The sequence below is a fragment of the Macaca nemestrina genome, chromosome 4 (genome assembly GCF_043159975.1).
Source record: "Macaca nemestrina isolate mMacNem1 chromosome 4, mMacNem.hap1, whole genome shotgun sequence".
NCBI lineage: Eukaryota > Metazoa > Chordata > Mammalia > Primates > Cercopithecidae > Macaca > Macaca nemestrina.
In genome coordinates, this window is record NC_092128.1 from 17,344,989 (window position 1) to 17,359,716 (window position 14,728).

General features: G+C 42.0%; 2 protein-coding genes across 5 annotated transcripts in view; one reads left to right on the forward strand and one right to left on the reverse strand.

The window, feature by feature from the left end:
• DENND11 (DENN domain containing 11) overlaps positions 1 to 14,728 on the forward strand; it is a 98,557-nt gene that overhangs the window by 35,658 nt on the left and 48,171 nt on the right. Inside the window, exons 9-10 of one of the 2 annotated variants that reach the window (XM_071094352.1) lie at positions 5,312 to 5,382; positions 11,959 to 13,200. In XM_071094352.1, the coding sequence (XP_070950453.1) occupies positions 5,312 to 5,382; positions 11,959 to 12,053 (166 nt within the window). In that variant the 3' untranslated portion in view covers positions 12,054 to 13,200. Of the gene's footprint in view, positions 1 to 5,311; positions 5,383 to 11,958; positions 13,201 to 14,728 lie in introns of those variants that run through there. The other variant, XM_071094353.1, reaches the window with a different exon arrangement.
• LOC105471269 (acylglycerol kinase) overlaps positions 36 to 14,728 on the reverse strand; it is a 110,749-nt gene continuing 96,056 nt past the window's right edge. For 2 of the 3 annotated variants that reach the window (XM_011723637.3, XM_011723638.3), the window contains exons 14-16: positions 12,885 to 12,955; positions 10,597 to 10,681; positions 36 to 9,418 (exon numbers count right to left, since the gene is read on the reverse strand). In XM_011723637.3, coding sequence (XP_011721939.1) covers positions 9,281 to 9,418; positions 10,597 to 10,681; positions 12,885 to 12,955 — 294 coding nt within the window. In that variant the 3' untranslated portion in view covers positions 36 to 9,280. The remainder of the gene's footprint in view (positions 9,419 to 10,596; positions 10,682 to 12,884; positions 12,956 to 14,728) is intronic. The other variant, XM_011723639.3, reaches the window with a different exon arrangement.

Below are 14,728 nucleotides of genomic sequence, written 5' to 3' on the forward strand. Positions count from 1 at the left end.
GCTTGAGCTCTGGAAATATTGGGATGGACTGTTCAGAAAGTTTGTGCGGTCTTTGTCCCTTGATGTATTTGAGAATAAGACAACCATCTGTCCCCTGTGGCCTTAAGATGTTCATCTGCCTAAAGGCAGAAACTAAACTGGATGATCTTTTAAAGTTTTTAGTAGCTCTAGGAGTCTTGGGATCAAATCCCTTTTCTTGTTCACTGGGGCAACTTTATGTCTTCTCTGTTTACTTGAGTAGGGACCACAAAGAAGGAAAAAAGGATGTTTCTGACACCAAATGTGAGCTTATCTTACGGTCAGAATGACAGAGGTTGCTTATCAGTGAGCTGAAAACTAAAATTGTAGATTGAAGCCTTGAAACCTTCCTCAAAGTAACTTCATGGTGGCCATGCAATGTAATGTTCCTCTTTCTCTAAACCCCTCCTCTTGGGATGAATTGGTGAACTGTTAAGGGCCAGTGCTGGCCTTGGAGCTTGCAAGCAAATTAATTTTCCAATTTAGTCTCTTAAGGGTTCAATATGCTCTTGGAGTAAGGGGTATTTTTAAAGGCTGAAGTTTGGGCTGCTGGAGGATAGAGCAGTTGAAGTTCGAATAGGATGGAGAAGTCACTCTCTCTTCATCTGGACATGAGTTCTCTGGAGGCATTAGCAGTAGCAACTCTGGATCAACACAGATTTTCTGGATTCCGAAATCTAGCAAGGATCTGAGCTGGTTAACTCAGAGGGTGGAGCATGATGCTAACAAGACCGTTCATCATTTTGGACCCCTCACAAACACACTTTTCTTTAGCAGAGGTGACATTCCTTAGGCTAAATCTTTGGATCCAGGGACATAACAGATTTGTTGAGAGAAAATGTGGCAGTGCCTTCACCCAGGACAGTGGTCAGGAAGCCCCGAGCATCACTGATGGATTTAACCATTCTCTTCTGAAGTGCTCTGCTCTAGGCTGGGTCCCATTTTCACCTGCCTGTCCTCTGATTGGCTTTTGCAGGAGGGCAGCTTACGTGTTTGTCAACCAGTTAGAAAGCCAGTTCCTGTGGGTTGAGTTTAGGCCTTCTTGGCCATGATTGAGAATTTTGACTTGGGATACTGGGTTGCTGGTGACAAATAATGTCTTCCTCTTCCCCCTTCCCGCCTGGCTCGATTATGGGAATAGCCGTCAGTGCATCTATGTCTGTGACCAAGACCCAGCCAGACTAACGTACACAGCAGAGAGAAATAACATTCAAATGGTGGGTCACACATCTCATCTCAAGATAAGGTGCTTAGGGTTCACTGCTTTATTCAAAAGTATTTTCACTGTAGCTCCTTCATATGGAATATCAAAACTGAAGAAATTCACACATGGACATGCAAATAGACATTGATTAATCAAGGTAGCATCTTTATGTAAATATATAAATAAGTTTGGGCATTGAAATGTAGACTGTACAGCTAATACACTTCTCCTCTGCAGTGTTGGTTGCTGTCATTTCAGTAATGTAGATGTTTACAAAAGAAAAAAACATCCGTGTTTCGAGGTTGAAGACTCATCTTTTTTCCCCTTTACACACAACCTCTCCTCTTGCCTCTCAAGGGTTGAGGGGTCCTTTCTAACTTAAGGCTAATGGTTACTTTTCATGGTATCCTGAGGTTCAGGGTGTTTTAAGCTGGGGGTAGGTGGTTAGAGGCAGGAGCAGGAGTGAAAGGAAAGATCTGATTCTCCTAGAGGACACAGGAAGACCTTTTTCTGGAATTAGGGAATCTGCCAGGAGGAGCTGTTTTAGGCACTTCTGCTCCGAGCCTTCTATATGCAAACACTCTGCGGGTTTAACTGCAAGCTCAGAAGTGCTGGTGTAAACATAGCAGGGTGAGAATGAAGTTCCTGCATTTTCCTGTGAATGGTGAGTCAGGGCTTCTGGGTTCCCTTAACTTTGTGCTTGTCTCGGTAGCTTTCTGTCTCAGTCCACCCTCCCGCTCATGCAGAGGGTCAGGGTATGGGTGGCCACAAAGGAGAATGTGCCAGTGAGGCAGTGAAATATTTTCTGAGAAACCCTCTGCTTTTGTTCAGAAGAAAGTGCTGAACATCGTTCACAGACTTCTAGGTCTGTAAGCTCTTTAGGGGCGGGCATTATGATTACCACTGGCCTCCTGGAGGAGGGTTGGAAACTTGTGGTGTGATACCTTCTGCCACTATCTCCTGCTGGGCCTCAGCCCTGGCCTGCCTGAGCAGGCCTAGTTCTCCTGTGAAGCTTTCAGCCTGATCTCATGCCACACTGTGAAACGAAACATGTGCCAGTTGAGAAATAATTGCTGACCTGAGACGCTGGCTGGGCTGCCCTGTTGTTCCTAAGTCAGAAGAAATTCCAGGTGGGAGGAGAATTCAGGTTTGGGGCTTGTTGGTGTCCATGTAAAATATGACAAAGGCCTGTTCAAGGGGGTGTTTTCAATTCTGTGGGCTCAGCAGATGATACTACTCAGCCTTTGGGAAAATGTCCAGTTGGCTCCTGGCTTAGGACTCTCCATAAGGAGTTCCAAATGGTAGGGCTTATCCCCTACCAGAATAAAAGTATGGCCCAAATTATGTGTTTAGAATTTGCTTGGGCTTTAAACACGAAACATTCTCTATGCCTGGTAGAGACAATTCCAGTGTCAGTGTCCCACCTGGAACCTCTACAGTCCTCAGTAAATTATGATTGCAATGAATTAGAAGGCTTTTGTCTTCCATATCCATCATCCATTATAGCATCTGTGTCTCCATCTGGTTAGGGGGAGGGAAGCTGAAATCATTGATGTATCAATAGAAGTAATTTAGTTTAGGAACTTGCATCTATAACTTACCTTGTTTTGTTCCACTTTAAAGTCAAGACAAGAAAGTTAAGCTAGCACACAGGTGCACATGCTTCCAGATGCCACATGTGAACATTTGTTGATCATGTAACTACCGATGAGACTTTAGCTAGAAGATAAATTAAATCTTAGCTAAATCATTGTTTTTCATTCTGGTGGCTATAAGGATGAATTTGCTCTCAGTCTTGATACACTGAAAGCCCTTCAAACACAATAAAAGATGAAATCACTCACCTTTAAACTGAGGCCTTCAGGGAAGCTTTTGTAAAGGGCAGTAATGAATTAGGCTTTCAGTTGTAGGACATCAACCCTCTGAGAAGAGGCAGAGACCCGAGGGACCATTTATTTCCCTCTGAAACTGCACAGCCCGGGGAATGGATTGAGATGCTTTCTCCAGTCCCTGTACAGGTCATCCTTGCAGAGGTAGAGGAGGAGTGGGCAGGTGGATGAATAAACAGGATAATGCTCAGCTTGGCAGTGAACTTGCCTTAGTGTGATGACAGTTCTAACATGGGCAAGAAAATCAGATTGGGGACCAATATGCCAGGCATAGGCTTTTATCTCCCTAATAGATCCCAAGCTAGTAGGCTTGGATTCTGCCAAACGGCCATCCCTCCTGTCTTCTCCCCTGTACCTTGTGGTTATACCGAGGTGAGAATCATGCTGACCCCAGTCCCGTCCCCTCTCATTTCAGGAAAACCCTTTTCTGATTCAGGTAGGGGGAGAGGAGGAGTTAAGGGCTCCGTTTACTCCCAAGTCATGGATTTTTAATATTCCATTTTTATTACTAATATACCTCTGTTCCTAGAAGCTACTGGAGTCTTGAGTGTTGTGGGAAAAGGCTAACTGTGAATTAAGTTAATGTTTTTCTTATAAGAAATGGAAGTTTATTTTTTTATTGATATTACTATGTGATAAACTGAGTATGCATATACTGAAATGGAAGGAAATTTTAAAACTATTATTCTAGAAGAAATGGGCAGTTTTGTAATTTGGTGGTGGCTGAGACCCCATAGAAGTTTTACTTTGTAAATAATTTGGAGAGTGAATAAGGAGATTGTGCTATGAAATCTTGACATGCTCTTTAGGAGGTAGACTTGACAGTCCTAGGAAGGTTGACATAAAAATACCAACCTTAAGTAAAGCTCTAGTACAAAAAAGGGTAAATGTCATCATTCTTATTTTTAGGCCTCTTTCTTGAGAGAGGTGGGAGTGGGAGGTAGTGTTATAACTGGCACTTTAATTCGTTTTTGGAACTAGAATTTAGGGGCAGTTGGATGAAATTGCAAATTTTGAAGGGGAATAAGAATTTTCTAGTGCTCTATAAAGAAATGGAGAAAAAAGCCTTGCTTTCATCTTTTTAGAATTTATTCTTGATTTTTAGCACACTGTGGGGCTTTTAGAGCTAATATGATCTAAATTCAGAAAATTTAATTTTCATAGCAGGCCAGGTGTGAATTACTTATGTTTGCTATATAATGCTTATTTAGACTAATAATAAATTTACTTTGCTGTCTAAGGCTAGTCAGAGAATGTGGGGATGAGGCAGGATGTTTTCAATTAGCCAGAGATGATCCACAAAGTGAACAGTCCACACAGAGGTCACTGAGTTGGATGGTTGCAAATATATTGACATTAGAGTGAAAACTCCTTCCTTTGGGTAAACCAAAGAAAGATACAGTATATTGAAAAATTTTAAGATGGTGTTATACAAAAAAAAAAATTTGGGTCTAACGTGTCCATGAAGACTGTCAAGTGAAGAATGGTGGAGATTCTGGGCGTTTGAGCAGCCAGCCTAGATGAGTGACTTCAGGGACAGAGAGCAGAGGAAAGCAAAATGAATTTCCTTTATTTACCCAAAGTTTGTTGACTGAATTTTTGTATAGGTCTGGGAAAATAAGCCTAAACAAATAGTTGTACCCTTAGAAAAACTGTTTCCCCATTTCTTTCTGAGTTAGAATCAGCATAGCCTGCCTGTCGCCTTAAATGTAAAAATCCTATTTTGATTAATACCCCAGCCTAAGAGTTACAGCAATACAAGAGACTGAATCTATTTTTGTTTCGGGTCTTTACCTCATATTATGAAATTAGTAAGACACTTCATAAATTTTGCCCAGAACACTGATGTGCCCAGGTATGCCGTGCTCTCTGTTTCCAGTGGTGGTAATTTTAAGGCCTAAAGAAAGCTGGGGTTAATCCTGAAGCTAAGAGTAAATGTTTCTTGCATTGATTTTGTTCTGTGGTACAAATAACATCTATGAATATCATATCTGTATATATATGAACCAAGTTGCGTGCAGAGAGGTTGATACAACTATATTTACAGAAAATGATTTTTACAATTAAAGTTCACATTTTAACATGAACACGTGTGCTGCAGTCCCTTCTCCAGTCCGAGAAAAGTGGTTTGTGGTAGGAAGGAATGGTGGCCCACCCCATGAGCAGAGCCCATGGGGGCTGAACCTGACTTCACTTACAGTGACGATGGAGGAGATTGGGGAGCTGCTACCTGTCCTTCTGGAAGCCACGGTCTGGACAGACTTTCTCCAGGTAATGGGAAACAAAGTTGGGAATGACTATGCCACCCAGAAGAGACAGGGCTGTGTACCCTTAATTACATCAGGAAACTTCTGGAATCCCACAGAGACCACCACCCTTTTACTTTACATACTCTCTTATCAAAGTTAAGTTTAAAATTGCATGTGTATATATATATATTTGGTGTATGTGTATATTCTAAACTTTTATTTCATTTTTAACCTTTTGGGGAGTTAGAGTATGTATTTAGAACCAGTATAGGGTACATGGCTATCACTGGCTCTGTAAATCAAATGGCCTGGATTCAAAGCCAGGTTCCTATTTTCTGAGCTATGTAACCATATATTATTACAGGCTGAGTATCCCTTATTCAAAATGCTTGGGACTTAGAAGTATTTTCAGATTTCAGATGTTTTAGGATTTTAGAATCTTTGCATTATAAATCCAAACCCCAAAATGTTCCACTGGGCACTTCCTTTAAGCATCATGGTGGCACTCAAAAAGTTTTGGATTTTGGAGGATTTCAGATTTCACCTTTTCAGATTAGGGATGCTCAACCTGTACCTACTTCCTAGGGTTATTGTGAGAACCGATGCATCAGTTACATATGTGAAGCACTGGCACTTAGGAAATATAACTGCATCCAAATATGTGCAAAGCAGCTGTGAGGGAAAGGAAAAAAGCTTTATAAACTTCATCTTAAACTCTATCTTACAGAAAGCAACTATGGTTTTTGTTTGTTTTTTTTTGAGATGGAGTCTTGCTCTGTCACCCAGGCTGGAGTGCAGTGGTGTGATCCCAGCTCACTGCAACCTCTGCCTCCCGGGTTCAAGTGATTCTCCTGCCTCAGCCTCCAGAGTAGCTGGGACTACAGGCGCCTGCCACCACACCCAGCTAATTTTTGCATTTTTAGTAGAGACGGGATTTCACCATGTTGGCGAGGCTGGTCTCGAACTCCTGACCTCAGGTGATCCACCCGCCTTGGCCTCCTAAAGTGCTGGGATTAATCTTTGCATCTGAGTGAAATTAATCTGTCAAAAAGTTTGTACTAAACGGAATCACCTGGGAAGGGTGGCTAGCTTCCCGATGCAGATTCCTGGGCCCCATCCCCAAATTGGGTTATTAGGTTCTCCTCTAGATAGCTCAGCATTCCAGCTTTGGCTGACAAGCCTCACTCAGGTCACGCTCTTTTAGTTGCACTGTTAAACGTCTTCCATGCAGGCTTTATGGGGAAGGACAAGGCAAAGAACAAAGCAGTCAACAATAAGGAAACCAAGCCCTCACAGGAAAGAGCCTGAATCAAGGAAACAAGGCATCTTTATATTTAAAAATGAATAGGGTTCTAAAGTGGCTTCCATATCCTTCCTCAGTTATATGTACCATTATGATTAGAACCATAACATGAGCACACAAACACACACTGGTAGCCTATCAGAGAAGAAAGCCAGATTCTGCACTGGTCCTTGGAACTGTTACAGAACCACGATATGCTAAATGAATCTCGGCTCAGGTGAAAACTTTTGTTTTCATATACCACAGCATCCTTCCTCCCTACCTGTGGGTGGTATGGGATGAGTGATCTTTATGCTGATGTTTGGAACCATCTGTTACGTTTTTGCTAAAAGCAGAACTTTTACCACCCTAAAGAATACAGTGTGAAATAAGAAAGCCTTCCTTTTTGTGATCTTCATTCATGGACTTTTCATAGCTGTTCTGTAATCTACTCAAGCATTGGTCTCTCTCCCATCTCCATGGGATGTGGGGGCCTGGTGTATGTACTCTGTCTTAAAAGGGATCTGCCTGGCCGGGCGCGGTGGCTCAAGCCTGTAATCCCAGCACTTTGGGAGGCCGAGACGGGCGGATCACGAGGTCAGGAGATCGAGACCATCCTGGCTAACACGGTGAAACCCCGTCTCTACTAAAAAATACAAAAAACTAGCCGGGCGCGGTGGCGGGCGCCTGTAGTCCCAACTACTCGGGAGGCTGAGGCAGGAGAATGGCGTGAACCCGGGAGGCGGAGCTTGCAGTGAGCTGAGATCCGGCCACTGCACTCCAGCCTGGGCGACAGAGCGAGACTCCGTCTCAAAAAAAAAAAAAAAAAAAAAAGGATCTGCCTGAGAGAGAGCCTGCAGCTAAGGCCTGCCAGCTCTGCTTCCTCCCCTTCCCCCTGGCAATCCTCCCTCATTGATCTTCCTGTGGTGCACTGCCCCCTAGAGTGTGAGAACCTCAGGGGCACTGAACAAAGGAAAATGTCTGCGGTAGTAAAAACGGTGCTAATGACTGGCTGGCAAAGCCCTGGCAAATCAGGTGGATTTTAGTTCTCTGCTTTCAACAGACTAAAGGAGAATCTAATCAAGTTGTTAGTTGATAGATCATCATTAATAATTCTTGATGATAGGGCACTGTGATCTTTGTCGAAATTCCAAAGGAATTCAAAGAACTGTACGACATTGCTAACATAATTCTGTTCCATAGAATTTATGTGCTTACATCTATAAAGAAATGAAACAAGGAATACAGCTGAGGTTGAACCCCATCTCAGCTGTAAATCACATTCATGTATTCTTGGATAAATGAACTAATTAGGATAAAGAACATTCTAATAAAACAACTTTTAATCATCAAAGAATTATATTAATACTGTTTTCATTATATACCAATAATTATGATAACATTTGTTCTGGAATGAGATAGATAAACACTTAAAGCAAGAACTAAAAAAAACTTATTTCCATTTATATTTTTTGTTGACAAGATAATGGAGTGAATGATTAAAAGATGGCAGGCATAATAGATTACATTCTGATAGGATTCTTGGCTGAAAAGTAGTATAGAAATACAGAAGGAGAAAAGCCAATTTGAAATGTTCAACTACTAAAGAACTAGCTCATTTATTTTTATAAATGAATGAAGGGTGTCAAATTGTTACGATATTTAAATTGTACTGGATATGTTTAAAATAGTGATGTAACAGTTTTTATTTTAGAATACCAATATTTACACGACACCAGCAAATACATACTTTGTCAACTATTTAACTTCCCATGAAAAATTTTAGATGTCAACTTAGATGGGTGAGGGGAATACATGATTTTCCAAAATACTTCTGGGGGGCACGTGAGCAGAATACTTTGTGGACCACTGCTTTAAAACACTATTTCTCCAAGTACGGTTGAGGGACAACTTATAGAATCACCTGGGAAGGGCAGCTGACTTTTTAAAAATGCATATTCCTGGACCCCATCCCCAAATTGGGTTATTAGGTTTGGGGTAGACCCCAAATAAATCAATTTTCAACATGTACCCCAGATGGCTCTCATGCAAACCATTTAGGAAGCACTACTTAAAAAAATTAAAACTAGCAATTTACAGTATTGTAGTCATGGCTGAAGAGGGAACCAACCCCGCCTACATTTCTGGACTGAGGATACAACTGAATTAAAAGCTAAACAGGAGCCGGAGCTCACAAAACAGCAGCACCCGTGAAGGAGCCTAGAAATAGGAAAAGGTCGCCAGGGAAGGAATGCACTTTCCTGGAATTCCTAGCACGGTCAAAGAACAGAAATGGAAGGGCGTAGGCAGGCTAAGCCCACTGTGGGCTCTCCACTGTGGTTGCATTTGGAAGAAAACAGAAGAAAGTCCTTTTCCATCTTGAACCAGCCTGAGGAAAGTTCGTGTTTAGGAGCGCCGACCGTCACACCAAAATAAAACATGCACTAATGGAAGCGGATTGCAAAGCAGGTGACAGAGCACGCTTTGGGAAGCACTGCTGGAGTGGGGGCAGAGGGGTACTTGCCATGAAAATGCCCTGGGGCCCCTCTGACGACACTGTTGGGATGGTTGAGGCACCTGTTCTTTTGGTCCCACCGGTGGCCTAAAGTGTGGTCTCAGAGCGCTTGTCTTCTGCTGCTCACTGGGTGGGGCTTGCGAGCATCTGTTCTCTCTTCCTAGGATCACAGAAGAACTGCAGCTTCCTGGGGAGCAGTTTCACCTCCACAGGCATCGCTTCATACTCCTCACTGTCAATGCTAAAAGAGCCCCCTGCTCCCTGGGGTGAAGAGAATATTCAGAACAGCTCAAACCCACATCAGTGGCCTACTGGAGTTGGGGTCTCACAACAGCACCAGAACAAGTTCATTACGGAAAACAACATCCTGTCTTGAGGATTACCCTAATGTTCTTTTACAAAAACATTCAGTGCCTACTCTGTGATGGCACAGTGCTGGTTCTGGAAACATCCTAATTCTACCATCCATGAAAAAGGATTTATTTTCTTTTTTTAGCCCCTATCTCCTCCCAGAGTATTTTGGGATTTGAACAACATGGTTATAATTTTGAAATATGTATTAAAAGGCAAGGGTCCTGCAACGTCTTAAGGAACTCATAAACATAGTCCTTCTATATTATGCTAATCCTTCTCAAATAAAAATAGAGAAAGACAGCTAATTCTCTTATGACAAGCTATTATATCTGCTGGATCATTTTCATTATTCTCTAAGACTTGCTTAGCTTGATATACCTAAGGTATACGAACATTAATATCATTACAGAGTCTATGAAACGCTTCCATAACTCATGCATTTAATTCAATATTTATATCGAAACTGTGATGCCAGTCACTATGGGGATACCTTCTCTTTACCTATAGTCTTGTCTGAATACAGTAATATAATGGCCACATGTCTTCAAAGGCTATCTGAAGAGCCTCTTTTCCAAATTGCCAATTGAATAACCTCCCAATTCCAGATTCTATTTCCATATTTTTCACTTATATAGGTTATTCTAAGCATGGCATTTTGTAATACAGAAAAATTCAGTGTTGAACTGAAAACTGCTTCCAGACCCTTTATATAAAATGTTAAAGTAAAAGCAACTATTAACATTTGCCAGCTAGACAATTCTCTGTCTTAATGTAGTCACCTTCTGCACTATTTACATATGGAAAAATAAAAGGAGACCTAAAAACCACTTTAGGGAAGAACCTTGGCTTGAAAACGATGGGAGTCTTCAAGAGTCCAACTCTAAATCCGTGACTCCGAAGGGGATTCTGCCATCCTTTTCGGCTCCCCGCTAATATGACCCAGAGCCTGGCAAAATGCTTGGCACACAGTACGTGCCTAAGTGTGTGGGTTAGCTAACAGAGAGGAAGGATGGGACACAGCAGAGGGGCAGGCCGACGACGAACGAATCAAATGCTGTGGATCTTCCGACCCCTTCCCCACTCACCTCGGGGACAAGCAAGGTGCACCGGCTGGCTTGGAGACACTCCGTGCCCTCAGCATGCAGCTTGGGGTTTCTCACCTTTCGACTTCTGTGGGCACAGGAAAAAGCAAGCTGAAGAGCAGTGATGGCAACTGCATTAGGTTGCAACAACGTAGCAACTTCTTTCCCCCTTTTTATGAGGTTACATAAGTGGACAGATGGTCTATTAAGCCACAGAGTTCTGTAAATAATTTTTCCACAGTGATTCTTGCTTAGCATTGTGATACATTCTAGACTGAATGTAGAGAACTGTGCATGAAGTTATGACTTCCTCCGAAATGCTCTTAATTTGATTTAAAAATTGATTGATTTAAAAATATTCCACATGTAACTAATTCTTAGACTGTTAGTCTCAAATTTAAAAATTAGAATGAAATTCAATTCTTTAGGAAAAGTACTAAACTTCTGGTATTTGGTACTTCTTGTGATTTATTACTTGAAGGAGAAAATATTTTTACTTTAATGTAGATATTTTTATGTATATGAACAACTAGTCTTAGAAGTTCTCTGATAACCCTTCCTATCTGTGGGTCCCACTCCTGTGGATTCAAGCAACCGAAGATAGAAAATACCTATTTTTGCAACTGTACTGAATCTGTACAGACTCTCCTCCCCTAGAGAATACAGTATAGCAACTATCCACATAGCATTTACATTGTATTGGGTATGATAAGTAATCTAGAGATGATTGAATGTACACAGGGAGGATGTGCATACGTCTGTGCAAATACCCTGCCACTATACAGAAGGGACTTGAGAATCTGGATTTTGGTATCTGAGGGAGGTCCTGGAACCAATCCCCCAAGGATACTGTAGGATGACTGTATTTATAACACAGTCTATTTGGCATACAATATCTACCCTTGAGTAAGTACTATGGAGTAAAATTTCCAGCGCATATTCAGACACACACTCCACCTCATGCAGATATATCCTTTAGGCAGTGGAAGTACAGTAAAAGCTAATACCAGGTAAACTAGTCCATTATTTATCATTCATTAACAACAGTAATTCTACGAAATGTATCAGAGTTTTCTAATGCAACTTCACAATGTTCTCTTCAGGTATCCAGAGGAAACAGACATTACTTGATTTCACTTCCTGTAGAGAACAGAAGGACACTGTGGCTGCCACTGATGCTAACAATGCAGAACATAGTGGCTTCGCCTAACCTTAGCAATAGAATTGGGGTCTCTATTTCTGGATCCCAGTATCATAAAGGAGATTTGAATATTGCTGGTCTCGCTGGCCAGACTGTCAATGAAGATTGTGTGATTTCTGGACATTCCGTAGAAGGAACAGGATTTTCCCTTCTTTTTCCTATAGATACAGCAAGAAAATCAAAGGCTGCAGAATCAGCTATTCAGTCTCTGAAGAATTTATGCCAAAGGCAAGAACAACAAACTTATGTGCCTGTGTAGATAATGAAGTAGCCATGGAGACCAGGCCGCTGCAACAGAAATGTGTGATCCCTAAGTGGGCACGAGAGGGAGCTCTGAGACAAAGCACAGAAAAGCAGAGCTGAGCAAATTACCAGTTGGCATGGGAACACACCAGCTCCTCAGATGCTCTGAAGGAGGATTTATAGTGTTCTTAACCAATACAATTCTGGCAGAGGTAGGACTTGACAAATCACAGGACTTGGAAGGGTATTCTGTGTTGGAAAGGGAAAAAGGCCTGGGAAATGCCCAAGGTACTCAATACCTTTTCGAGTTCTCTATGAAGGCCCTGGGAATAGGAGGACATGGTGAACTGACATAAACAGTAATGGATACTGTGAAGTGCTTCACAATATAAAAAGACTTGACACACATTCTCTTACTCAAGGCTGAACGCCGGTCCTGAGATCGGCAGAGACGATTGTGTTATTTCATTCTGTAGACAGGGAAAGGATTCAGACGCTAAATGATCCGAGTCATGACGTCGGGTAAGTGGCAGAATCAAAATTTGCATTCAGCTCTTTGACCCTGAAACCAAAGTTCTTGACGCTGTGTCATGCTCCATTGAATTCTTTGGTTTCAATTGAAAAACAAAGACTGCTCTTACATTCTGATCCCCACAAAATGAACAGTGATGGCCAGCACAGGAGAGGGGCACTATACATGTCAGCCCCTAGGAAAGAAAGAACATCGAAATTCCCAAACAAGACAAGGCTTTGGCTGGATCTCTGTCTTAGACTTCATGGGGCACTCTGAATAGTAAAATCTGAGAAAATCACAAGCCTCATTTCCTATGAACTCCAGTCCACTTACCCTATAGTTATAAAGTCTCCTTTGCTGATGGTGTCAGGTTCAATGCAGATATTCAGAAAATCTTCTTTGCTCTAAAAAGGTTAAGAACACTAACGTCATTACTCTTAAAATTTGGCTAATGCAGCCTGTTGTCATCCTCAGCTTTGATGGTTCATAGTTTGAAGCTGTGTACAAATAGGGGGCTCTACTTGTAGTGATTTAATTCTGAACCTATTCTCAGCCTTTTTTTTTTTTTTTTTTCCCACTAAGAGCTTTACTGAGGTATAATTTATAGAAAATTCATCTCCATTGCTTGGCTTTTTTTTTTTTTTACTACATAAGCAAACAGAAAACTCAGAGTGGGAGGTTCTGGACGTTCTGTCACTCACTAGTAATTATTAACTGTTCTAGTCTCTAGGATTACTTCCCTTGCAGGCCAAGCTTTCAGCCCATCCCAGCAATCTCAGTGTTCACTGTACATCAGCTTCACATCACAGCATAGAATCAGCTGCTTGGTGTGGAGAGCCCAGGTGCCTGTGCTCCTTTAAATGCTCTACATACAAATTTGGTATGCAACCAGAGTTGAAAAATAGCAATCCATTTATTCTATGATAATGTTTAAAAACTTTCCATTTCCAGCCACAGAAAGCTCTGGATGATTTGAGCTATGACAAAATGGCTATAGAACAGACTTGATTCTTGGACCACTTCCCATAACTTGCTACCAGTCAGTGACTAGCCACACAAACCTAGCCCTCTGTAAATGAATCCCACAACTTCTATGTCAGCTTCAAATAGAGGTCTTGTTTCTTTGGGGGTACATTCAAAATCATCAGGCCCAGGATAACCCACAGGCCTCTGAGAGCCTTAAAGCCTTTGCCTAAGATTAAAGGGTAACAAAGAACAACTAACTCTCAACTAAGAATTACAAAACATAAAGTGGATGACTTTGAAAGTTCACCTTTTATTCAGCTACTTGCTGAGTACCAATCATGCACCATGAACCCACGGAGCTTGGGTTACACCAGTGAACAAAAGGCACATGAATTTCTGCCTACAAAGAACTTACTTTCTACTGTAGAGACTGGAGGGAATAGATAGATCGTAGTAAAAGAGTAAATTATAAACTGTGTTAGAAGGATACCACAAGTATTTCAGAGTATATTAGAAAAAAGGAACAAAGAAGCAGAGCGAGGAACATGAGGTGGCGCTGATGGCAGTGGCTGCATTATAAAAGGGGGTTCCATGGAGAAGCCTTGGAAAAGAGACCTGAAGGAGATGAGGGAGTCAGCGATGTGGACATCCAGAGCAGTGGTTCTCAAAGTTTAGCAAGTGTCACTGGAGAGCAGGTAACACTCAGACTCTGGTTTTTCTTTGTCAACTAAAAAATAAATTTTTGGCCAGGTGCAGTGGCTCACGCCTGTGATCCCAGCACTTTGGGAGGCCAAGGCAGGTGGATCACCTGAGGTCAGGAGTTCGAGACCAGCCTGGCCAACACGGTGAAACCCCGTCTCTACTACAAGTACAAATATTAGCCGGGTATGGTGGCAGGTGCCTGTAATCCCAGCTACAGGCAGGAGGCTGAGGCAGGAGAATCGCTAGAACCTGGGAGGCGGAGATTGCAGTGAGCCAATATCGCGCCATTGTACTCCAGCCTGGGTGCCAAGAGTGAAACTCTGTCTCAATCAATCAATAAAAATATTTTAACTCAGACTCACCCCGTCCCAAGTTTCTGGTTCAGTAGATCTGGGGTGAGGCCCATGAATTTTCATCTCCAGCAACTTCCATGCGATACTGATGTGCTGATCTAAGGATGGGACTTTGAGAACCCCTAATCCGCGGATGAGCAATCCATGCAAGGGTAA